This window comes from Nipponia nippon, unplaced genomic scaffold (genome assembly GCF_047370975.1).
Source record: "Nipponia nippon isolate SJK-2023a ecotype South Korea unplaced genomic scaffold, ASM4737097v1 scaffold_10, whole genome shotgun sequence".
NCBI lineage: Eukaryota > Metazoa > Chordata > Aves > Pelecaniformes > Threskiornithidae > Nipponia > Nipponia nippon.
The window spans coordinates 38,356,727-38,383,606 of NW_028262291.1; the positions used below are offsets into that span (position 1 = coordinate 38,356,727).

At 39.9% G+C, this 26,880-nt stretch overlaps 1 protein-coding gene and 1 long non-coding RNA gene across 5 annotated transcripts; one reads left to right on the forward strand and one right to left on the reverse strand.

Annotated features, from left to right (window-relative positions):
• Positions 1 to 632: 632 nt before the first annotated feature.
• LOC148057159 (uncharacterized) lies at positions 633 to 16,929 on the reverse strand. 4 transcript variants are annotated; one of them, XR_015702034.1, is made up of 6 exons: positions 16,793 to 16,909; positions 14,329 to 14,729; positions 10,802 to 10,868; positions 5,239 to 5,343; positions 2,562 to 2,632; positions 633 to 2,150 (listed from the first exon to the last, which is right to left on the reverse strand). It is a non-coding gene; the product is annotated as an uncharacterized LOC148057159 (long non-coding RNA). The 4 variants fall into 4 exon arrangements; XR_015702033.1 differs by lacking the exon at positions 14,329 to 14,729 and having other exon boundaries at positions 16,793 to 16,903; XR_015702031.1 differs by lacking the exons at positions 10,802 to 10,868; positions 14,329 to 14,729 and having other exon boundaries at positions 16,793 to 16,929.
• A 1,437-nt stretch (positions 16,930 to 18,366) lies between these two features.
• Positions 18,367 to 24,000, forward strand: ACTC1 (actin alpha cardiac muscle 1). The gene is made up of 7 exons (XM_087746643.1): positions 18,367 to 18,524; positions 19,182 to 19,330; positions 20,448 to 20,772; positions 21,421 to 21,582; positions 21,705 to 21,896; positions 23,120 to 23,301; positions 23,672 to 24,000. The coding sequence occupies exons 2-7, from the start codon at positions 19,202 to 19,204 to the stop codon at positions 23,813 to 23,815; spliced, it is 1,134 nt and encodes a 377-aa protein (XP_087602769.1). The 5' UTR covers positions 18,367 to 18,524; positions 19,182 to 19,201; the 3' UTR covers positions 23,816 to 24,000.
• The last annotated feature ends 2,880 nt before the right edge of the window (positions 24,001 to 26,880 follow it).

Sequence of the window (26,880 nt, forward strand, 5' to 3'; positions counted from 1 at the left end):
TACACTTGCAAAGTTAACCCTTCTTTTCCGTGTCACTGGGTTTCAGATGGCAGACTGCAACTGCTTAGCGTGGGGATTATTTTGCCTCATTGTGCTGGTGTTTCTTGGCTGGGTCATAGGCATACCCTTGTGTGCCCTCTGTGGATTCCTCTCCCCTCTCGCGACTTTAATAGGACGAGATGAATTAAGCGAAGTGTTGCTGAAGGGCGCATGTTTGGGGAGGCAGTGTGCTCAGAATATGTGCAATGTCAAACCCCTCTGTTAAGCAATGAAGACAGCCCTGCGTTGGACAAGCATTCAACTGTATGCTGATGGATTTTATAATTTACTCTGTTAATCTTAATTTTTCAGTTCTAAACAAACTTCTCTTATGTTTTTAACTGTGTACATTTCTTTTGAGGGTGTCTAAGAAAGCTTACCAATCCAGAGGTTTGTCTTCTAAGATACATGATAAAAGTTACAGCTATTGTTTTGAAAATGAGTAATGATAGCGTGTACTTGGAGAAGGTAGCTAATTACACATCTCTCAGGTTTTGAGCTCAGTGTCCAAAATCTAATTAAATAGTTGAAAATACTGCATAAGAGGTGGAATTCACTTACTGGGTCTGATTAAGATACTTGAGAAGAGTGGATTCTGAATTGGAAATTTATTTTTGTGAATATTTTCATCTACGGTGTACATTGCTCAGTAATAAGAAAAGTGAAATTATGATCTGATGTCTTTACAGTGTGTATTTTTTCATATATATATTTCAGTGCCTGTTTAGTTTAGTTCCTTTGCAACAGACATTAGAAATCTTGTGTGTTACCATCTCTTTTTGTGTTGATTTCCTGTGAAGAGCAGTTTTTCAATGGAACAACTTTGCTCACATGGGTTCACTGCAACGATTTCAAGTATATTAAATCAATAAACAATCTGTAAATACCCTCATTGAAATGCCTCCTACTTTGTCCTTTATTTGACGAATTTTATATTTTTATGATCCATTGAACACTAAGGATTGTCCAACAATTCACTTCTAATACTTTGGATTTCCAAGAATTTTAATAGGTCTCTAAAGAAAATATTTTTTATTTTGCTTTTTAACACCTGTGTTTGCTGGTTCTGTCATTTCATATTTTTATTATAGTGAGTAATTATATGAAAAATAAGATTGGTTTTCTACAAGCTTCTTTTCTTGTTTTAAAAGACATCACGTAGCTTAAAGTGACCAGCTGACAAAGTAACAGTAACTACAATTGCCTGTGTGTTTCCAGAAATGTTTTAGAAATTAGCAAGTCTGGAAGGCAGTTTAAAGAGGTTTGATTGATCCAGAGGGCACATGGTTAGATGAAACAGTGTTTCAATGCCGTGTCAATGTACCAAGAAAAGAAAGAAGTTGCCCTCTGGAAATCAGAAAACATTCAAAGAGGTCTATAGTGGCTGCCTAGTAAGTTCAGAGTTATACCCAATGATACAAGTGAACTCACTGAGGACGGAGAAGACTTACTTGCCTTCGTTGATCATTTTCAGTTGTTTATCACTTCATCCAGTTTGTCACTGAAAGAATGTATTTTCGCTAAAAAATAAAAGCAAGTTTCTACCAGTTCATCTGTCAGAGACTAGAACAGAGTTGACCCAGTGGGATCAAACGCCTAACTATTTTTGCGTAGGACTTTCATTACTTCATGGAAGGGGTAACATGACATGGTCTCTGGTAGCTGGAGGTTGGACTTGATAGTTTAAGAGACCTCCTCTATCTTGCCAAAACTGTAACCATTTAGTCAGAAATTTTTCATGTAAAAAGTATACCTCAGGTTGGATATTTTGGAAAGTTTGGCCCAAAATTACTTAGCCATTTTTGAAAGCAAAGCTGGGGAAAAGTAGGTATATATTGTGTAAAAAATAAAAAAGTAGAGCCATTTTGTTGAGAGGTTCTAATCACCCCAGTATTTACACATTTGAAATCTGACAGAGGGAAGTGTAAGTGTGATGGATGACTTTTTTTGCTATTTTCAGGGAAATCTGATGAAGTTCAACTGCTTCATAAGCTCTTAGAAAAGCCATGTGTATGTGTTGAGCAGCTGAAATCTCTGAAGAGTCTGTTTTCTCTGCCAATATTCAGCCATGCTCTTCTGTTGCACAAAACTGGGCTATGTCCACAATGTTCCTGTAGAAAAGGCAAGCATGCAGTATTTGCTTGTTCATGCACAGGGAACTCAGTGATTTTCCTTGCAACTGTGGGCTGAGGTGGGGTCAGATATCAGAACTCAGAAGAGGGAGATTTCTTCCCTCTGCAGTAGTCTTCCCAATGTGAATGAAGAAGGTTCTTAACTGTAGAAGGTAAAACAGAGTGAAACTGGGACTACGAATGAAAATGTTTGGGTTTAGAGATGGGGCAATTGGGGTTGGGCACTATTTTCAGCAGAGTCATAGATTTCTGGAAGAGGATTGAAACTGGGAGACTAGCGAAGCCGGACAAGATTATGTTGAAGAGCTGGACTTGAATGTGAGTAGGCAAGAATGAGGTTGTGGGGGTGAAGAGACAGAGGAAAATAACACACCCAGGAATGATACTTACCTTCAACATGGTTGTAGAAACCTGTTACTCCTGTGACAGTGATATCAGTGAATGTAAAAACACCAGCCTTGCTGGGGAAAGAGAATGGCATTATGATGTCGTATGATGTCACTTTTGAATTTCAGCTTTCTTTTTATAACCTCCCCAAAACCTTTGTGCAAAGACAGTTCAGTGTAAGTGTATCATGCTTGCAAAGTCAAGTACCCACAGTCAGGAATGGCCCTCTTACAGCTACTGATTAAATAGAAATTAAATGACTGCCCATGTTTTCTTCAGTAAGGGTCTTGGCATCATTCTGGGTATTACAAGGATGTGCTCTGGGTGTGATGCTTTGGATTTTAATATCACCAAATCTATTCCAGAGCTTCTCATATGTGGACATTAATGTATCATCTTGTTCAGCAGGACCCTTGGGAAACTCTGTGGTAAAGAAGGGTACAGCAAAATCCCTAAGGAAATCAGCTAGTCCACCTTCTCCAGCGTACAGCTTAGAGAACCAGCTCCAAGGACAGTTTACAGAATTTATATACAACAGTTACTTGGTAAAGTACTGAAAGGAAAGAACAGGTACAGAAGCAGCCCCAAAATATTTCTCATTTCCTCTTTTTGAGTAAGCACTTAATCATTAGGGTATAGTGAGAGATTCAACCTTGTGTATATCTAGCTATAATTATTCTTGTAACAGCCCCTGCCTAGAACTGCCTGTAACTTGGTTCTGGGAGGCAGCGATATGTATTTCTACGACAGTAGGAACACAAGAGGATTACATATGCTATTTGCCAGTAGGCTACTGCACTTGAAAAGCCATTGTAAAATAAAGTTGGCCATAACTGAAGTATTTTTTGTTTCTTTCAATGAGAATAGCAAGGGGCTTGAGCCCTTAGAAAGTGGTTTCAGGGTGTGAATCTAGACTGGTAAGAAAGAGCGTCTAAGCTTTCGAGACGAATGACATTTCAGAAAGACCTTTGTCCTCATTTAGCCTCAACCATCAAGCATCATCTTATGCTGAATTAAGTGATGATACATAGGAGTAGTTTAATATTTTAGAGGATAGAATCAGAGAAAACACAATGCTGACTGAGGTGTTTCACTGGGGTTTTTATGCTGATTCTGTTCTCTGAAACATTTAGCTTCCCTTGTGTATTAACACTGAACTCAGGAGCTGTGAATTCTGCTAGGGCAGAGCAGACAGCTAAAACTTAGGCATTAAACATTAATCTAACATGCATGTTAATATAGAAGGTGGAAATATGAGATTTAGATTGACCACGGTATGTGCTCTGAATATGGGAAATGAGAGAAATAAATGAACCCAAATTCAAACCCTAAAACTAGTATGTGGTTCGTGTGATGGACTCCCTGTAGGGAGCTTTCTAAGTGCTGGAACAAAAGAATATTTTTTGTTTGACTTATTCAGCACAAACAGAATAACTTGGATATTTTCACTTTTCTCCCTCTGTTGTTTCAAACAGAGTTGAAACAAACTTCTGAAAAATCAGATTTTTGTTGAAAGCTACTTTTGAAATATCTGTCTGTGGTAGCAGTTTCTTCTGCAGAGAAATAAGCTTTCTGAAATCAATGTTATAATTAGATTAGCTTCTCAATCATAAATGTTACTGTGTGACTTCCAACTGCAGTTGTACTAGCGGGTAAAATGGAGCCTGAAATGTACATTTTTAAGTTACCGCTTAAGCCTAGCAGCTACATTCTGGGAGTACTGGAGTATTAGTTCTTTTCCTCTTCATTTTGCTTCTATCACATATCTCATTGGTACCACAGAGGACCTGTTGTGTCAAAGCTGTGTCTGTGACACTGAGTCCCAGAAGGATTTGTGAGAGAGTCACTGGGAGTTAGAATGCTGAGTGGTCTTTATGAGCATCTCTTTGTGTTGCTTTTCCCTCTCCATCTCTCTCAAATTAGAAATTAGTAGGTGACTGCTCAAATCCTTTTGGAGTGCAATGAATTTTGGAGTCCAGCAAGCAAGAGAGATGTGAATGGTTGCCAGAAGAGCCTCTATTCTTCTCTCTTTTCTTTCAATCCTATCTAATTGTCCATCTTTACTCTCCTTACCTCTTCCCTCTATTTTTTCCTATTTTTGTTGATTTTTATTTACTTCATCATAATTTTCATCCTCTTATTTTTTCCTGGGAGATTTTTGATCTCTTTTTATTTAGGATTTCATTAATTGATTTTATTTTCCTTCATTATGTTTTCTACCTTCCCCTTTATCTACTTTACTTCGTTGAATTTTCTTCTATATTTATAAAGTGCTGACATAACTGTTGTAGAATTCCTTGTGCTGAGTAAGTCTTATGGGGCTGTTGTGTCTTATGTTTGGTTCCCAGTCTGTTAAACATTATGTTATTAAGTTTACTTGTTCAGCCACCCTTGATGAGCTTTTGGACTGCATCCTATTGTTTATTATTTCCTTGTGGGAATGGACCTTCAGCAGTAAGTGTCCTAGGCTGGTGGTCTCCAAACTTTTTTGATTGCGCACCCCTACCAGTAAAAAATTTTTGAGCATGCACCCCCAATATATGTATATTCATTGTGTAAATTATGTATGGGTACTACTGTACTAACACATTCTGTATGTTATAAAACATACACAAAAATAGAAATTAAAAAGAGAATGAGAGATGAAATAAACACTATTTAAAAATATTTTTTAACTTACTTTATTAATGGTAGAAACAATGTTTTCCTCCTGCGCCCCAATGGATTGTCTTGCACACCCCCTGGGGTCCATGTACCCCACTTGGAAACCACCGTTCTATATGTCCTTTAATGACAGGAACAGAAAAAATAACTAGAATCTCCCACAATGAATCTAGAGATCATTACTAAAAAAGCTGTGTTTTTGTAACACTTTGAAGTTCATTTTCTTTCATTTCCTGTAAGAGTAATGATGTATGACAAATAGATAAGAATTGATGGAGCCTGATGTATAAATATGCTATATATGATCATTTAAATGAATATGTATTACAAATAAAAGACCATTCAAACTCATGAATATTCAAAAGCAATAACCTCAAGTTTAGCTTTATTGAAGTTTTACTTGCACACCCAACATTTACGTTTTGTAACATTCTTTTCCCTGACTCACATTTCTACGGTACTATGTAGAATCAAGATCTTTTCTTCCTTTACTTTTCCTTTTAGAGTTGACCTATCCCACGTGACATTTTCCTAGGTTAAGTAATTAATCTGCACATGACATCACATTAGTTTCTTTAGCAGTGGTGACATTTTGATATCCAACTACATTTTCATAGCAGTTCCAGATGCAGGAGGCAAACCAAGAATTTATGTAAAGTTGTTGTGATTTTCAACCCACTTGTGTTTCTGCACTCATTTGAATTCCAAGATTGTCCTCTTTCTTTTCATTTGAATACTGCAGACATATTTTTCCTAAAGGTAAGCCCTTCAGTATTTCATTTCCTTGTTGTTAATAATTGAACTTAGAATCTCACTCCTCTGTGGCTTCAGCTGGGTATAACTTTGCTGAAACCAGCAGAACTTTCTATGGTTTTCAAGCAGATCAGCTAGGAGAATCTGGCTGAGCAAAGCAGTTTCTTCGTTATGACAACCATTTGATCTTGCTATAGTCATCTATAAAATTGCATGCCCCAAAACACCAGTAGGAATGGGGTGATAAGTGGATAATCTGGGGACTACTGGACTGATGCTTAAAACACTGCAGCGGTACTTCTAAGATTAATTTTTCTTTTTCAGATTAATCAACAATTTCCTGTTTATTATTAAGTCAACTAATCTGTACCTCATTGCCTTATGTATAAAAACCTCACAGGAATTGTGGGAGTTTGAAATTCACTAATAAATGTGAACAACTTAGTTATACCAAACTGTAAGGCCTGTGTTTAGAGCTAGAAATCTACTGACTTTAGGATAGAAGCAGGTCGTGCACAAGACTGTAATTACAGTGCATATTCTAGGTTTTTCTCTTAATGTCTCAAGCTTTAAAGGCTTACTTAGTTTATATGCTTCCAGCCCAACTGATCTAATTTTCAGAATATGCTTAGACATGATATTTTCAGCATTCATCCCATTATTTATTTAATCTTGAATTTATTTTATGCTTGTATAGAATTTCACCTGCTTCCTGGTGCTATAGAAATCAATCGACAAAATCATATTTCAATCACTTAATTTAATATGAATAGCCCTGGGGACATCACTGTCCGATTCCTGCTGGGATTTGAATTCCCGCAGTATCTTTTGAAGATGACAACATAAATTAACAAGTTTGTGGGGTATAAAATGATTCAGAATTAATGGCCAGAGTAAATTTGCTAGTTATCATTCTACCAAATAAATATTTCTTTATCCTTGGCATTTAGGCCAACTATAAATAGTTGTTATGTCCTCCTTAATTTGATAGGAAAGCAATACACATAGACAGCACTTTCTGGGCTTACTCCAAAACCTATAAAGTCAAGGAGAGTTTATTAGGAATTCCGGTGCAGTTTGTATCAACTCCTTAAGCTTTCTTCTTAGGACTTTCTCTCAAACATATAGTAATCTTTCTGAACTTCTGTAGTTAATTCCTATTTTTAGGAACAGTTTAATTCTTACAGCAGCCATTGAGATAACTTTTACTTGCGTTGTCATAGGGTCTTCTCTGGGAACCAGCTTGACCATCAATGACACAAAAAGGAAACAGTGCAGATGAATCTTTCAGAAGATAAAGTATTTCTTTCCAGTTTCCAAAAGCTTTGACACAACTTACATTTCACAAGAGATTCTGTATTGAAGGTGTTTGCCTTTGAAATGGTGTGTATTTTGAAAGCACCATGGATTTTAATTGCTGCTTTCAAAAAATATATATAGCGTGCTAAATGCAAGGAAGGCTGGAGGTGCTGCAGTACCTAATTCTTAGTTGCCTGTCACTCAGACAAGAAACTAGAGAATTGACATAGGTGTGTAGGTTCCACCTAAAATATATGAGATGATTGAGGCACTGGAACGTGCCAGAAAAAGCTAAAGTAATCGTTAAGACATTTAGAGCTAATATATTGGAAGTACTAAATCCTGGAATGTAGCTGAAACACCCTTCCTTTCTGGAGTTAGTGTTCTTGAACTGAAGAAGCTAGCAGATAGATACCCTGTTCACTTAGGAGCCAGAAACTGAAATCCTTGTAGAAATTGTCAGCATCTTTTCTTCCTGAGAATCTAAACAGGACTTATTCTTTAGTGTTTCTTTTGTTGGCTTATTTTTTAAGTGCCACCTGGGCATGAAAAAGGAGGTGAAGGTAGAGAGGAGGCTATTCCTTCTCCCTTCTATTACAGATTAGAGGTCAGAGTACTCTGCTGGGATGTGAGATGATACAAATTTAACGCTCTCTTCAGCTCTTAGGTTAACATCCTAAGCACCATAATGCCTTTGAAGCTTAACAGATTAAATTCTACTTCATTCTGTTTCATGTGGGCCTCTGGGTATGAAAAAGGAAAGGGAAAGAAAACAAGAGATGAAACAAGACTCTGCAATCTACTAGCTATACTTGGCTGAAGGTGTCCTGGATATCTGCTTTTCTTTTTTTAACCCAATGTCTATGGAAAGCCTCTGCGAATGGTGGTGAGCAGAGCAGAGGCAAGTAATATATTGGGTAGAAAAGCTGAGCAGTGACATGGCGAGCAACAACGAATGCGTGGTGCAGCCAGCAAGATCAGTAGCAAAGCTTTTGGTGTGGTCTTTCAACATCAGATGGGGGATCCTGGGAGGGATAACACAGCAGGCAGGGCAAAGCAGGGCAGGGGTCCCACCAGCCAGGTCCCAGTCCCACAGTGCCCAAGTGAGGCAAGCAGGACAGGCCTGGAGATGGTGGCCAGGTCCAAGCAAGAGTCCAGATCATAAGGCAAAATCATGGTGATGAGGCAGGTCTGAGGTCAAGCCAGGAAGTCAATCTACAGGACAGGGTTCAGATCCACTGGTGGCCAGCAGGTCCATAGTGACAAGGCTGGGCTGAAAAGTTAAGGTTCAGATGGGGATCGGGAACAGGGCTGATGAGGGGAAACAGGCTCAGATATGGCCCCAAGATGGCTGGGCACGGCTGCGGGGAGAAGGACAGGCTGACCTCAGCCCATGGAGAGCTGGAGACCGGCCCTGCTGCAGCGTTGCTGGGACAGGGGCTAATGGCCCCAGAGGGCTGACATGGGGTCCTGAGCCATGGGCTGGGTGGGGAGAGCCCTGGGGTAGGGCAGGCAGGGGCAGTCAGGGTTGTGAGTGCCCTCAGGGCCATGACAGATATAGTCTTCAAATGTCATGTGGTTTAAAAAAGTTAATCTGCTTTTTTTTCCGTTACTCTCTCAGTCAGCCTGAATATAGTCTGAATCCTTAGAAACCTTGGTCCTCACTATCGCTACTGGAGGATAATGTCAAGGCCAGCCCATCTGTGTGCCCCTGTCCTCTGTAGAGTATGACTGATTCGAGACTTGGCAACCTCACTGATCAAGAAACTTTTCTTTTTTACTGATTTTTACTGAGTTCCTGTCTTAGGGCCATTTTTTCTCATTTTGAAGGGCAATATGCTATATTTGAATTTTTCTGCATGTCAAGCTTTGTCAAATGTCTATCCAATACCTTGATCTATCCAAGACATTTTGCACTGGGAAACAATTGCTTATCATGAGAGTCATTCCTCTGAGGGTAACCACGTGGCCTGGTATTTTTGATACTGGTTTGCAAAGTAGGAAAAACATCTAGATTTTCTTTGTGGTGACTGCCTTTAGTTATGTTTTGTGTATTATTTTAGAAGCTATTTTATGGGAAAATAATTGCTTTATGAACTACCAAACTGACCTTTTTTTTCCCCAAACATCTACTATGCTTAAGGCAACAGATTAAAACTGTATTTTCAGCAACATTTTCCCCAGTTGACTTAAATGATGAACTTCTGCCAATGAGATTTTACTGATGCCATCTGGTACTTCCTCTGATCTTGAATCACTGAGATTTTAGGTAGATTACCTGTTCCTTAAATATGCATTTAGCTTTCCAATTTTAACCCTCTTTTTCAGAGGTTTTCCAGGTTTTTGTAATGGTTAAAATCCCCACCTGCGATGGATCATCGTTCCCAAGTTCAGGACATTTTCTGTCTGGCCATTCTTTACAGGAAGAATGACAATAAACAGAAACTTTAGCTATGCCTTAGAGGTATTTTAAATGGAAGAGTACATTGCTGCTGTCCACAACTCTTTATTTATCTGCAGGACATGTTGAACAGCTTTATACAAAATGCTAATTTAAATTTGAATTTTAAACATCTTTGTGTCAAGCATAATTACTAAGTTGGCTGAGCCAATAACAGGTCTTCCTGTGTTAAGGATGACAGTAACTAGAATAAAGTATTCCAATGCATTGGAAATGAAGCATTCTGTTCTACAGGTAACTCAGAAATGCCCCTACGACATTTTTCTGTGATATTAATGAAGCATGTTAAGTGAAGTCTGAAATGCAGTGATTATTTACAGAATATGTACAGAAGAGACAGTACGAACTTCTTAATAAAGCCTTGGTAAATGCTTAGTCTTGTCTAAAACACAGCCTTTTTACAAGAAAAAATAGGTAGACCCTGATTTATTTTTTCTGTAGTTAGAACTTTGAATAAATAAGTGACAAAATAAGTACTGGTAGAAAACATTCCACACTGTCATTCTAGAATGCTATTTAGAAAATTATTAAACCCTAGAAGTAATCCCCATTTAGTCCCCTGGAATTGTTTCCATCACCAAGCATTCTAAAATGGCTCAAAAGGCGGTTTTGCTATTTTCATTTCAGTTGAACTCTATTGCTTCACTGTGGTATTTTTTTTTACCCTGTATGTACGTAATAGGAGTAGCTTAGTAAACATTCTCTGAGATCTGAAAAATCTGTCAGTACTGTTATTGTATTACACATATATTTTATTGTTAAAATGAAAAATGTCAGTCTGGTATGCATTCTTTTGAATCGCACTGAACATATTATGGGAATGCTGGACTGAAATGAAGACTACATTACTGAAGATAACTCATGGTACGATATTGATTTTGGAAATGTTTGGATATTCTTTATAAAACACACTATGCAATTAACTCTTCATAAAAGCTAGTGAAAAATGTACCAAGGCCATACCTGCACAAAAAAAAAGTACTCATGTTATGAATGCACCATGAAAGTAAAATTTATGGTCCAGTGGCTGACTGAAAATCCAGAAAATTGAACCCATATTACATACCTATTGTCTTCACTGGAAAGTCTAGATTTTTGAATGATGCTTTATTTCTCTCTCTGCTCAATTCCAACTGGACATAAGGAGAAATAAATGGCAAAAAGTGGATAAAATTTTCATTTGCAGCATGATATATAGTCAGAATATATCAGCTTACACTCGTAGTAGGTTTTTTATATTACATAAAGTCTCTTTGTAAGGTAGCTTTGTGGAAGCTTCTGCAATCTTCTAGCTAATTGCTTAATTTCTAATTGCTTAGTTTTCAAGGGATTCTAATGGTCAGCAAGATTCCAGAGAAACTTTATTTTGACTACCAAAGTTTTAGCTTTGATTAATAAACTGTTATGTTTGAGGTAATTTTTCCATCTTCTGAAAAAAGTGAGATAAAAATATTTTTCTACTGAATTTGGCTAAGACGTAAAAATTTTGAAAATACTCAGAAAAAAAATTTGGAAAAAAATTAATTTCTGTCAATTAAAATATTTTGTTCGTAATTCAGATAGTGCTCTTCTGCAAAATAAATCTGTAGTTTTGTGGGTTTTTTTTAACCTACAAGAAAATGAAATGAGCTGACTTGAGAGCCTTCTTTGAAAAATGGAGCATAAAACTTCTGGGGTAAAATGTATTTTGAAGAATCTCTGGTTTTTAGCAGGAGAAATAATTTTGCCAGAAAGTTCTGAGCCAGTCTCAGCATCCTCTAGTTCTGCTCTTGAATTCACTTACTGCAATGTTTTCCCCATGTATCATGGTCCAGCTACATCCTTTGTTAATAATGGAGATGCTTTTATCTAAATCATCTTACGACTTTGAAAAATTGTGTGTTGGAATCATCACATTTTTATGAGACTCATCAAATATCTTTGTGTTCCTAATAACAGCAGTAGAATCCAGTGGTCTTGTAAAATGATATTTCTTGGGAAGGATATATCTATCAATTGTGGCAAAGCAAACTGTGTCTGTGTACAACACAGATTCAGAGAGCCTTTTGTACTCATATTTGGGAACAATGGCATGCTGCTTACTCAACAGCTGGAATCGGTCTTCAGAAGGAGGATTCAATTCTTACATAAACTGCTAATTTCCAGTGTGACTTCAGTCAAGTCACTTCATCCTGCTGAACCTTAGTTTCTCATCTGTAAAGCAATACTTCTCTCCTTAGTCTATACAGGTTAAGAAACGCAGGTCCTCCCGCTTTAACACAGAGTACAAGAGAACGCATGTAGAGACGCTAACAGAAAAGCCAGCATTTGGTGGTTTCCTTTATTAAAAGTTAATTCCTTAGCTAGAATGCAATTAGAATAGGCTGCTTCATTGTTGCTTTTCTTGTAATTATGAGACATCTCTCTCTGATTCTGAAAAATAAAAGGCAGCTGAGAAACAATCTGAAAACTCACAGTGCTTTGCAGCAGCTGGTAGATTCAGGTTCCTTTGTTTCAGATTATTGAACCCTACTCATTGCAATGGACTTCAAATCTGCTCATGCAGATCAGTGAGACCAAAGTAATGTGGTGGGTTATAAATAAGAAGACTGGCCTATGTGATACGTCCGTAAAGACAAGATACACATATTAGATTTCATCTTCCTACAACTGTATGCTAGCTGGGGAAGAAAATGGGTATGTTTCTTGTTTCTTTGGAAAACTTTTCCTTGCAAATTGAATCCTCTTTTATCTTCACAGAGTCAGTGTCTGCTCATTTTGCATATAGGCGGCTGCACACAACAATTTATGCATACTGGAGAACTCACAGACGTGTAGTGAGGAAAACAAAGATGGAAATGACAAGAGAAGGAAAGTGAGCATAGTGGGAAAGTGATAAAAACATAAAAAAAAGTATAGGGAACTCGATGAAGGGCGGGACATCCAAGACAGCAAAGAAGGGAAGAGATCAATTCCTAGTATGAAACATTCTGAACAGTTCTTAGAAACTGGCTTTGACATGAATTACCATAGGTGGTAGTGACTCCGAGAACTTGCAGAAGGACTCACAGTAGAGAACTAGACTAAATTGAAAGGTTTCAGCCGTGTGCTAGAAACATCACCATTGGTAGCAGATTTGCATCTGCTCATGGCACTGGTCTGGTAGCAGTTGTGATGCTAAATTTGAAAAGCAATACATATATAGGCTATGAAGTCCTGATCACTTTCTATAGAACATGACAGGTGCAGAATCTATGGAAAAGAAACAAGAGCACAGTGAGCTTGGAGGAGACCGAAGGTGAAGCGAGACATAAATCAGGGTGAGGAAGTCTACGTCTTGCTTTCTCTCTCAGTTCTCTTTTGTCATTTTTCAGTATCTAGGTATTAATCTACATAATATATATACTAATGAAACATCTGCTAAGGTCTCATGTAATTTCATTACACTTCCTGGGTGACCATTCTGCAAATCTGAGCTTTCTACAGTCACATATAAGAAGGAAATATAATTTAAATAAAAATAATCACAATTTCATTTAACTGGGCAGAATTTAGACTTAAGCATTGGTGGTTTTGGGAAATATTTCTAACATAAGATCTTGTCAAACCATCTTTGGTACATCTAGCAATTACCCACTGCCTTTGGAATTGTTATTTATTGATATGGTACTAGCAGCCAGAGACTCATCAAGTATCAAATGATGATTGTGTGATACTGAACAAACATGCACAAAGGTTTTTTCTTGTTCCATCTGTTCTGGTGTTTAGGTCAGATGTGTTTTCTAACTGGAAAAAAATCCAACGGTTGAAATGAGACTTAGAAATACTGTTAAAATTACTGCCCATCAGCTTTCTAAAGTAGGGCAGGTATCTCTCAGAGACAGTGCACAGGACTGGCAATCTAGGTACGTTGGCAACAGCTGAAGTGTTCAGGACATATTTCTGTCCTCTTGAACTACTCCATGTCCCTCAGTGCATAAGACAGCCTGAGGAGCCTAAATTGTAGCAGTTTCCCTAGGCTGCATTTTATTTCAGAGCAGCCTGCAGTCTTCACAGTATGAAATGCTGGTGTCCTGTGCTGTCGTGCCTGCCATGCTCTGGCTTGTGAGAGAAGCACAGCACTTCTGGAAGCAAGACATTCCTACTGTGCAGGCACAGCGCTTTTAGGATCTGCCAGCACTCTCTGAGCCCTCTTTCCGTTGCAAAGGGGCTGTAATGGGAGTGAGTCCTGGCCTTTCTTTGTAAGTGACATGTGGCAAGTAATGATTCTGGAGGGTCAGAGACTTGACAGCACAAAATCATTTCACTGCCACTCTCCTCCACTTACGTTGCTCGTGCCTAATTCTCTCAGCTTCATAACAAGATTTTTTAGCTGCATCTCTAACTGCCTGTGCCCACCTCATTATTCTGCCATTTCAGTGCACACTTAAGATGTTTTAGGTTAATTATAGATGTGCAGCAGTGCACGAGTGAGTGAGAGAAAGAGACGCAGAGAGATGATAACAGCCTGCAACTATGTGAAAGGTTTAAATGCTGAGAAGACAGAGAATGTATTAAGTATGAAACATGGGCTATTACGAGGGTGAATGAGACATAACTAAGAAAGGAAAATACCTGATGAATTATCTGGAGAAGCTCGCATGAGAACGTGATTATTTAATTGGGAGACTCTCCTCTAACAGAACAGGAGAAAGATTTCTCACTTGGGAGGTTCAAAATCTGATTGGAAAAGTGTAATAGAGCTTTTCATAGGGAACAACTTCAGGCTGGTGGTGACTGCAGAATTGTCTTTTCTGGCTTCTCTTTGTATGTCTGTATACACACAGAGACATCTTCATAACTACGCAAACGTAGATAACCACATATGGCTCCTTCGTGACAGCGATTCATTCATGACAGTGATATTCGTCATATATTGTATGTTTGGCATTCTCATCTCATCAGGACTCCTGCCCATCAGTAAGACTCTGCTGCGATACTTCTTGTATTTCTAAAGCACATATAGTTCCAAACAGCTGTCATGGGACAAAAGACAACCTGTCAGAGTGGCATTTGCTTCTTATTCTTGAAAAAGTAAAATTTATTCCAAAGATTACACTGGCCTGAGGCTTAAGAGAGGTAACATTTGGCTCTGTGCAAGGACAGATTTTATATGTCAACATGCATTGGATTTAGAAATAGCAGATTTTAAGTGAGAAGTCATCTGCTCTAAGACCTGCTAGGTCAGGGTGTACTGTACATGTAATGGTTTGGTGTATTATGAAAAGTGTATTGTTTTTATTGGAACATGCACAGATAATGAAAGAATAATCTGAAAGACAAAAAAAGAATACAGAGAGGGCTTGATCCTACAAATTTTTAATTTCTGACTGCAATGTTAACTACTGTAAATAATCTGAAGTCTGTGGCAGTAAGTGTTCTATGCTTTAAAGTTTTTGAAGAATTGAGGCTTTATTTTTAAGCTAAATTTTTTTTTCATTCAAAAGCTGAATAGCAGTTGTGAGGATTTCTGTGCATTATAAGATCACAGTGTGATTTTTTTTTTTTATTCACATTTTTACCATGCAGAGGTAAGAACTCATGTTCTGATTTTGGCTGCAGTCACAACAGTGTCTTGTTGGTTGACTAATACATCCAGTCTTGCCCATGTGCATGTGTCATATGTATATATTATTTTGCTACCCCATTAATATTGTGTACACATTGAGGCTTCATGCTCCTATCTGTTCAGGCTGGTTTAGAGTATGTGCAGCTCATGTCCACTGCAGATCTGTCTGCTCTCCCTACACTCCATTCTGCCAGTGTTTCCTTTGTCTCTGGGGTCACTCCCAATAGCTAAAAGTCCTGAGAAATGTACACAGCATGTGGGGAGCGTGGTCAGTCAGATGCTAGAGTATTTTTCCTCTAGATGACATTGCATAACACACTTCAGTAGGTTTTTGCTTCTTTGTTTGCTTGTTTGGTTTATTTGAGGCTGTAACATCACTTTATTGCAGAAAACAGAATGATTTTGGCCAAAGGAATACGTTTAGCTGGGTACTTTTCAAATAGCTATGAGGAAGCAGATGTGATTTTGGATTTACGTACATTCTGTGGTGCCCTTTTCATTTGACCTTGCAATATATGGGAGTGGGTCATTGATGAGCTCTCAAGTGCATCAGCATGCTAGATGTGAGTCCTGCTGGATTAGGAATTTAAAACTTAAGGAAAGGGTAAAGAAAGCCAATATTTAGTTATAAAGGAAACAAGAAAATACAGACTGTTTTGTGTAGATTTTGCAGCAAGAGCTGGCTCTGTCTCAGTTTCAGTGGAGTCTCTCTCTCTAGCCAAAGGGAATGTAGGATGTGACAGGGAGGGGCTGATTGGGGAGGAATGCCATGCAGCTATCAGCAGCGGGCTTCTATGTAAATACTGTAACACCTCTGAACCGAGGAACAGCTGAGATAACACTGTAAACTAATCTCTAGTGCCAGAGAAGCTGGCCAATCCCTCACATTGTATGGTTTCTGTAGAAAAGATGCGCTAGGGAAAAAAAGACGCAGATTGAAATTATATATGGCAACTTACCATGGAGTAAAATATGCTGACTTTTTAAAATTGAAAGCAGCACGTTTTTTCTTTGAAATGGTACTCTGTGCCAGGGCGTATATGCCTATAAAACCTTGCATGTATATGAATTCTTATATAAATAGGCATCGCTATCACCAAAATATTTTCAACTCTCTCTGTTACCTGTGCCTAATCAATTTAGAGAAATATGTACTCTCTTGGGGTCCTTATCCCACCAGTATTGATTTTGATTGATTTTTACTCAATACCAGGAAAACTAAGAGCCAAAGTTTGTCCAGAGCAGAGGCACTGAAGCACAGTCTTTCCCTGCTTTGACCTTTTGAGGTCACTGTATTTCACAATCCTACACCTTCCTTTCTTAGGTAGCTAAGAAAAAAAAGTAATATATACATATGTATATATACACAGATACATATAGGCATATATAATTTATATGTGCATATATATTTATATATACACGTATATGAAATATACATACACACACCCTTATACACAAATAGTGTCTCACCTGAAACAGGTTGTCTCTCCTCAAGGCATTTAAAGAAAAGCAGGAGCTATCAATGGCCAAGAAGTTTGTTGCTACATCTGCTTCAGAGTTGTGCTCATAATTGGGCACAACCCCAAGATACACTGGGGCTGGGGTGGAGCTAACCACCTCATTAATTGTGCTAGAAACGAGGAAACTGATTCCACTATCTCGGATTTCAGAAGAAATTAAAGTCTAAGCGTCTCGGACGCCCCCTTTGGATACAGTTTAGAAATGAGTAGTTGGCAATTTCCAGTTCTCACACCCTTTGTCAGAGCCAAACCACAGTGCAAAGATAGCCCTTACACCAACACCCCCGCAAAGCCCCCAGATTGCAGGTTGGGTTGTATTCACAAGCTCTTTCCTTCCACCTCATTTAAGGTGTGTATAACCACGTGACGGCTGTCAGCCCTTGTATAGCATCTAATAAACTGGACCTGTGTTTAAGCAGTTGATCCAGTTTATCGAGCGTTCCCCTCTTGACCTTGACATCCCACCCTTCCCTTCTGTCCCAAACCTCAATTCTTTTTTTCCCCTGTTGTGTCTTACATAGGCGGACATTGGGCAGTTTATAAGCTGAGCTCCCGAAGGACACTGTACTCTGCATTATAATGCAGTTCCTCTGGGACAAACGTTGACAATCTCTGCCTTCACATACCAGGCCAAACCCACTCAAGGGATGCCTCTCCAGTCTTTCTATTTTTAACTAAAAAAAAAAAAAAAAAAAGGTAATCCTGAAGATACGTGGATTTTTGAGGTTCCACCGCTGGAACAAATTATCAATGTGGATGTTTCAACAACTAAGCAGGAAAACAACTGTCACATTACATTAATACCATAGCTGGTTTTTGTCCAAGCTATTCCCATCTCTCATCTTCCGCCCTATACATATCACTATGTGTTACTGATCCAGTATGCATTAAAAGAACAAAAATTAGGACTTTAAGTATCTGCGTATTAATGTAAATGAGCAGAACCCATTTTGTGCTATAGATGTCAGCCAAAAGCAGAGAGAAGCACGATTTTTGCTGCATGTGCTCATCAAAATTTAAAAGCAATGGAGTGTGCACTGCTCCTTCCTAAGGCAATACAGGCAGCGGATGCTGCCTCCGTGCAGTAGAAGAGCCTCAGTTGTTGGCACCAAAGTAACCTCGTGGGTCGTCGATTAAATAGGAGCTCGAGTGGCTTCTTTTCAGTGGAAAAATGAAAAGCCGGGGGAGAAAACACGCGTGCGGCTTTCCCCGCACCCTCCGCCAGGCCCGCGCATCTCCCGTTTCTGGGCCCACCTGGGCCGGCACCCGGCGGGTGTTGACACCTCGGGGCGCCGGCGGCGGCCGCAGCCGAGCCGGGCTCCGAGCTCGCCCCGGGGAGGCGGCCCGGGAAGGCACCTTCCCACCCCGCTCCCTGGAGGCGCTGGCCCCCGAGGGGCTGCGCGGGGCTCCCTATTTGGCCATGCGGCGGGCCGGGGGCGCGCTGCCCCGCGCCTGCCTTACATGGGCCGGGCGGCCGGGCTGCGCCGGGGCTGGCCGGGCTCCATTCATGGCTGCGCGGCTGCTCAATGGCGCGGAGCCGACCAAATAAGGAGAAGGTGGCTGCCCCGTCCCGCGGCGGCCCTGGCCGACGCTGCCCCTCGGGGGGGTATAAATTGGGGCGTCTCCGCCGAGCCGGCACCCAGGCTCTCCTCCGCAGCCCCCCCGCCGCCGGTGCTGGTCTGGTGAGTAGCGCGGCGGCGCCCGCAGCGCCGCGGGGCCGGGACGGGACGGGACGGGACGGGGCGGGACGGGATGGCAGGGCAGGGCAGGGCAGGGCAGGGCTGGATGGGAGGCAGCGGTGGATGCCGGTCGCGCAGGTGCAGCCGCTGCTCTGCCTGCGCACCTCGCGGGTCGGCGTTATTTCTGCCGGGGACACCGTCCCGTCCCCACCGCCCCCCGCGCAGCGCCAGCCGCCGCGGCCCGACGGGGCGCGACGCCCCGCCGCCGGTGGAGCGCTCTGGGCAGGGCCGGTCTTTCCCATTTCAAACGCTTTCCCTCCCGTTTCAATCTGCGGCCGGAGGGTACCGCTAATGATGCCCTAATTAATGAGCGTCCTGAAAGCCGGGGCGCCTTTTGAAGCGCGGAAAAGCAAGCGGCTGACGGATCCTATTTAAAGCCCTGCCCACGAGCGTGGCTGAGCCACCCAGCATCCTCCCGGGACGAGTCAGATTTCCCGCTCCCGCCGACAGCTGCCGGTGTGCCTCCGCCGTGCCGCCGCCCGTGCCCTCCGGGATGGCGGGCGGGAGGGCGCGGAGGGGCCGCCCGGGGGCTCGGCGGGGCCCGGCGGCAGCGCCGCGCTCGCCGCGTGGGTCTGGACGCGCCGCCGCGCTGTTTTTCAGGTCCGTGCCTCCCTCCGAAGATGTGTGACGACGAGGAGACCACCGCACTGGTGTGCGACAACGGCTCGGGGCTGGTCAAGGCGGGCTTTGCCGGAGATGACGCCCCCAGGGCCGTTTTCCCGTCCATCGTCGGACGCCCGAGGCACCAGGTAAATACGGGGGGCAGGACGGGGGCAGCACCGAGCCTTCCCCCTCTCTCCAGCAGTCGCCTCCACTCGCCCCTTCCCTCCTTAGTTCTTCTGTCCCGCCCCGAATACCCTGCCCTTCCCTCGGCTCACTTCTTGCGGTGGTACTAGCTGCGCCTTCCCAGTTCTCTCCAGCCCTGCACTCAACTCCCCTGTCTGGCTGTCCCTTATCTCCTTTCTATCACTGTCTCCCTTTCCCCCAGCTATTTCTAACTCACCAACTTTCTTCTTGACTCTCTCCCTGTTCTCTCTCCTAATGAGCCCAAACCCAGCTTCCTACAAAGCTGCTGCCCACTCCATCCCCTAGGCCAGACCTGCTGTTGGTGCTCGCTCAAAGGCATCTCCATTGGCTGAATTTGTGCACGATGCAGTTTGTTTAAGGCCCTTCCCACCCATCCTGTCCAATGTTTCACGTACCAAACACCGTCTTTCCATTTCCTCTGTTTCTTTTGTCTGTCTCTGACCTTACCTTCTCACTGCTCTCTAAGCCTCCTTCTCTGTTCCCGTTTCATTCTCCTTCTCTTGTGTCACAGTTAAATCAGCATATAGAAAATACAATACTTTTTCTCCTACAATTTCCTTGATAAAAAGTTTGTAATGCTTTTTTTTTTTTTAGCTAAAACATTTGCAATATGTGTTTTGTTATTGTGAATAAATTACTGCTGAGGCTCCATGGTAATACGGAGTATCTTCCTTCACTAGACGGCTCATTTCCCTCTGTATCTTCTTGTTTATAAACTCTCTTTGTATGTCTTTCTATATCTTTTCCTGCTCATGATATTGTGCAGTTTACTTTCAGTCAAACTTTGGACCAGAAACAAGTAATTGAAAATAAGAGGTGCATTAAAAAATGGGAAAAAAATCCTTTCATCAGATTAAAGGAAAAAGGATTTGATGAGAAAACTTCAAATTCTGTTGACTAAATATTTTAATAATGCTCATTTATTTTCCTGAACAACCTTTCAGTGGTGTGACTGCTTGTACCTTTCTTGAAAATAGCATAGTTGTCTGTGATGTAATTGTTTGGGCTCTGTGATGTAGTCTTCTTCAAATAATGCTTCTCTGTATTTTCTTCTCTTAGGGTGTTATGGTTGGTATGGGTCAAAAAGATTCCTATGTGGGTGATGAAGCTCAGAGCAAAAGAGGTATCCTTACTTTGAAATATCCCATTGAACATGGCATCATCACCAACTGGGATGATATGGAAAAGATCTGGCACCACACTTTCTACAATGAGCTCCGTGTGGCCCCTGAGGAACACCCTACCTTGCTCACAGAAGCCCCCTTGAACCCTAAAGCTAATCGTGAAAAGATGACCCAGATAATGTTTGAGACCTTCAATGTACCTGCTATGTATGTGGCGATCCAGGCTGTCCTGTCCCTGTATGCCTCTGGTCGTACAACAGGTAAAATAAAAAATAAACACTATTTAGATTTTCCCTTCCAGGAGCCCTCCTTCCTTCTCACTCCAAATAGGAAAAAAACCCCATAACTCATTCAAATTTACAGAAAACTAGGTATTTTTAGTTTATAGCAGCTGATGATAACAGTAGCAGAAAATCCAGTACAAAATAGTCTGTGGGCAGAACAATGTGGACCTGTCTGCATTGCTTTCAGAGAGGCACGGTGGAACTGACTCTCCTGCCGCTTGTCATGACACAAACGAGGAGACGTTCCTGTGAAGATACTGCAGTTACACAAGTATTGCAGCAGTTTTAAACTGGGCCCAAAATATGCCCATTATTGGACCAAGACAATCTTTATTGCAAATATACTTACTGCTCAGTGTAGTAGCAGTGGAAGGCTGTTCGTATGGATTAGCTTAAAATATGTTTGGGATAACTGTTTTATGGGAAAGTTCACACCAAACAGGAATGTCCAGGCAAGCAAAGGCAGAAGGAATGGGCAAGATCTTTATGGCTAAAATAGAATGATGCTACTTCATAGTGCCTGAAAAATCCTATATTTTGTTGTGTTTGTTGCTGCTTTCTGTGCCTAGGGGCTCTAAGCATTTGCTAGGTGATTCCAACCGCTCTCTGACATTTCTCTCCCAGGTATTGTTCTGGACTCTGGTGATGGTGTCACCCACAATGTACCTATTTATGAAGGTTATGCTTTGCCTCATGCTATCATGCGTCTGGATCTGGCTGGCAGGGATCTGACTGACTACCTCATGAAGATCCTCACGGAGCGTGGCTATTCCTTTGTGACAACAGGTCAGTCCTTCAGCTTTGCCCTCGCATGAGAATCCTCATGTCTCTCTTGGCAAGAGTTGTCTCTCTTTTTCCTCTAGTATTTTGCTTCTCCAAACCTTGACTTGATTCCTATATATCTGCAGCTGAACGTGAGATTGTTCGTGATATCAAAGAGAAATTGTGCTATGTTGCACTGGACTTTGAGAATGAAATGGCCACTGCTGCCTCTTCCTCCTCTCTGGAAAAGAGCTATGAATTGCCTGATGGTCAAGTAATCACAATCGGTAATGAACGTTTCCGCTGCCCTGAAACCTTATTCCAGCCATCCTTTATTGGTAAGTGTTCCCAGGAAATTCTCCTTTCTGTAGGAGGTATGAATGAATCAGAAGATCGAGAAGGTGTCCCACTCTTCTTCCTGCTTATCTAAATTTGGCATGAAATCAAATGTAAATAAATAATGAGTTAGATCCTCTGGTCCCTGTAAGCTGTGCTTGATGTGAGCTCAACTGGTAATTAGCTGAGCTCTGGACTTTTGTTGCAAGTTTTAGATCAGGTTTTAGGGTCACAGTTTTTTAGTGATAAAATGTACAGTTAGAATATCATTATTAGGGAGTTGGACTCGATGATCCTTATGGGTCCCTTCCAGCTTGAGATATTCTATGATTCTATGTCACTGGTGGCAAGAATAGCTTTCATTGCTGTATTACACTTAAACCAGTATCTGACTCCATGAAGAAGTGTCTGGGAGGGGAAAAAAATTGAATGAAAGTGTGTGTATATTTCTATGCACTCTAATTAAACATTGCCATGGTCAAGATGGTAAGCTTTGCTGTTTGTGAGTGCAGCTGACGGATATAGCAAATGCTTATACTGTAAGTCCTGAGTAATAAATGCAGTTGTTCATCAGCTGACATCTTGCTGTGGATCTAGTGTCAGCCCTTACAGGAAGCACCTGTTAAAATTAATAAACTGGAATGCAACCTACAAACACTTGCTTCTGGTTTCTTTTTCCTTACCACCGAGTACTAATATCTTGGTCCATGTCTTGGTTATGTCTTGCCTTGATGTTTGTAAATAGTATAGACTGTATTTTGAGTAGGCTGAAAAAGAAATGAAGTTACCATTGTCTTCTTTAGTTCTAACTCAACTGCTTTCATTGTCTTTATTGCTGTCTTTTCTATATTCAACTAGTGCTTTTTGTGAGACTTTGATGTAATCTGATACTCATGTTTTCTGTTCTGTATAACTTTCTCCCATTGCCATATGCTAAATGAGTTTATCTTGTGTGTCTGCTTCTTCTCATACTGTATATTTTGAGTATCTTTTCTTTGCACATGCATTATGATTCTTACCCTTTCTAACAAATAATTTTCATTTTCTTAGCTAGTTCTGTCATTCTATTTTTCTATGTTTTTCTATAACATTTAATAATCAGTAAGTAATTATACCACAAAAATGTCATAGAAGTTCATGTTAATGATGAGGAAAAATGCTGAGAGTTCTTCTCATGAAAACCTCCTATATAATTTACTGATCTACTATCTTATTTCTTCTCGAGGTATGGAATCTGCTGGTATTCACGAAACTACCTACAACAGTATCATGAAATGTGATATTGATATTCGTAAGGACCTGTATGCTAACAACGTCCTCTCAGGTGGAACGACAATGTACCCTGGCATTGCTGATCGCATGCAGAAAGAAATCACTGCACTTGCTCCTAGCACTATGAAGATCAAGGTGAGGAATTTGACTCTGTACTTTAAAATGTGGGTAAGGATGGGGAAAATGTCCACATCATTAAACTGGGATACAGGAACAACTCAAAAGTGAGATCAACAGCTGATGGACAAATGAGAAGAAACTCCATTTAATCAGCATAATTATATTGATTAGAAGCAAGTGTTAGAAAAGAGGAAAATATGGTTATAGATTGTCTTAAGGAATATTACATGTATTGTACCAGCTGCTGAAGATCCATACTGTTATTATAGAAAAGTTATTTATTTACTTAAGGAAATATCTAGTGGTTTGTTACATTGGTGATGTGGGTTGGTTGTTCAGAAATGTAACTGCTAAATGAGGATTTTGTTGTTTTTCTTTATCCTAGATCATTGCCCCACCTGAGCGCAAGTACTCTGTCTGGATTGGTGGCTCCATTCTAGCATCTCTGTCCACCTTCCAGCAAATGTGGATCAGTAAACAGGAGTATGATGAAGCTGGTCCATCCATTGTCCACCGCAAGTGCTTCTAAGCACTTTTTCCCTCAATTTACTTCCCACTCAGGATGACGACAATATGCTTCTTGGAGTCTTCTGGCAACCCTTCCTGAACTCTTCAGTCATTGTACAGTTTGTTTACACACCCGTGCAATTTATTTGTGCTTCTAATATTTATTGCTTTATAAATAAACAAGATCTGGGACTTGCAACCTACAAATGATTGTCTTTTGTTTTATTATAAGTATTCTTTGGTCAAAAAAAAGAGACTAAACACTCTGGGATTTGGAAACTCCCATCAAACCTATCAATGCCTTCACTGCATGCATGTCCTTCTAAGTGATGTAGGCGTGTTAGGTTATGGTTTTCTATTAGTAAGAATTTATACTTTATAGTTTTAATTTTGAAACTTGAAACAAAAGAAGCATCATATATCAAGGCTTACAAAGAAATAGCCTTGAGGGTAGGCCCAGTAAGTGGAACAAGTGGAAGGAAACCTCTCATAGTCACTCACTGGGTTTAGAAATGTTTCTTGTGTTGCATTTATTATAACCTAAGTATTTTAATATTAATTTATTGAAAGCCAAAGCTTCTATAAAAGAATTATGTTAATACATTTAGAATCCAATTTATAACTAATTAGCTCAACCCTAAAGAGGCACACAATTGTTTTCTGTGGGCTATAAATATTTATGACAAAACATTAATTCAAACTGACAGTTTACTCATCTTTCCGCATCTCTTCAAAGCCAGAGATAAAAAAGTGAAGCCCTTATTGTACTAATAAACAAGAATAAAACGTCTGCTGTATAATTGTACAATTGTTATAATCACGATTACTTTCACATCATCATACATATGTCTTAGGCAATTCTTGCTATTCTTTGTTGCTATTTGACCCAGATACTGCAATCATAAATTGCGTACTTTCCATGGTCTTTTGTGTTCCTCACCATGACTTTTTATAACTGTGCTCTTTTGATTTTTTTAAAAAGTAATATCTAAAAGGTGTACAGAATGACCTGGGACGTTTTCATTAAAATAATGGAACCAGTCAGTGTCATAGTGTGAACTATGTACAGACTGGATTTCACCTAAACTTGATTTAGGAAATCAATTAAATCATTTATCTAGCTGTGCATGTGGTTAGTTAGGCATGTGCTCAGCTGAGAGCCATTACAGGTGTTTGAAAAGATTAGATTTCATGCTAATTTTATACTCAAATGCTAATTAAAAAAACCCAGATAATAATAACAGGCAGTTTACACAGTTGCTGGGAAAATTTTGCTGTGTCTCCCACCTTATTTTCTCTTATTTTCTAGAAAGGCATTAACACTGGCCGTTAGATGTGATCTGCAGTTAAGCAGAATGGAATTTACTCTTTGAATATATGAAGATGTACCTGGTATCTGTCTTTAATTTACTTATCATTAGAAGACATTTTACTGAGTTACCATTCTAATTGCCTACCATTGGCTTGCAATTGAAATATTCAAATATTTCTAGATATTTTTGCTTTTGGACAGAGAGGGTGGATGGAGTTGCTAAATATACATGAAATTTAAACATGAATATGAAATTTTAAACCTTTTTTACAATTTAAACATAAATTTAAACATTTCAAACAAACATAAAAATGAAATTCTAACATAAATATGAAAACTTAAACATAAATATGAAATACTTATTCTCACACTGCACACAGAATTACTGAAATACTGCTACAAATAGGCCTTTTCACAGGACAATACAAATTAACCTGTGACTATGTTAGGGCAAAGCCAACAGCTTCCACTGTTTTGAAGAAGGTTTCCAGAGCAGGGAATCACTCTGAAGTTCACACCAGGGAGTCATTTTGTATGTTTTGAAAACATGGGAACCTTTCCAGATTTCTGACCTGCACAAATTTATTTATTCAAACTTAAATGACATTTGCCAACGACGTTTGTGTATTGTTGTTCAGAACCATTGTACTTTTCTTGCTAGTTCTTGCTTGCTAATTTGAAAGATTCAGCTGGTCAGAAAGGTCATCTCAGGTATTAGTGTGAACTAATAGGGTGATACTGGACATAAATTGCAACTAATTGGAGCTTAAAATGTTAAGCAAGTATGCAAAGGGCATGCTAAGTCAGACCCAGTGGATTCCTGACTGACTGGCTCTGACTGACAGGTCAGGAATGGCAGGCATACAACTGGCACCACATTCACGGCTGTGATCAGGAGTTTACCCCTGAGCATGTGGGCATGAGGAGGGAACTGAAGGAAGCCACTGATTGTGTGACTGATGGAAAAATTCTTTCCATAGATATTTTGGGGTTTGTAATTCACAGTTTATGGAAATGGATATGAGCAGCAAGGATTGTGCAAAATAGTGATATGCTTGCATATATGTAGAATATGATTAAAAAGTAGCAACGCCTTACTCTCTTTCTCTTCTTATAGTGTGTTTCCAGATGTATTCAGTTTTAATGTAATAATCCCATTATTACATTATATAAAATATAATGTATAATATAATTTTTCATATGTATATAATATTTATTTACATATATTTATATAAATATACATATGAAAAATATGTATTCACAGTGCAGTGAAAACTTTAATAATTCAATGGGATAGGAATTATGATAACTATTTATGGAAGCAAAACTAGATCTTTTAAATATGGATAATTCAACTGATCAATTTGATTGAGAGGAATTTGAGTGTTAAGTCACATAAGCTAGGATTCAAAACACCAATAAGAGATGCCACTGTTTAAGTTTACCCTCCGTTTACATTTTAATTACAATGGTATACATTTTGTATGTAAATGAAGATGGTGGAATGGGATGCAGAAAATAACTGAAGAGCACCTACATGATAATCAGTAAAGCTATTGCAGATATTTCCTTCAAAAAGGCAAATTAAAAACCAGTGTATCCAAACCCTGCTGTGATCATCAATCTTCACCTCTGAAACACCTCAGCTAATGAAGACATTGACATAAATTTTGAGACTAAAGGATCACAGTTAATCTTCATTGCTTTTGATGAGATTCTCTTTGGATGGAAGAAGGAAACACAATGTTTAGCCAAATTTATAGATTCAACATATG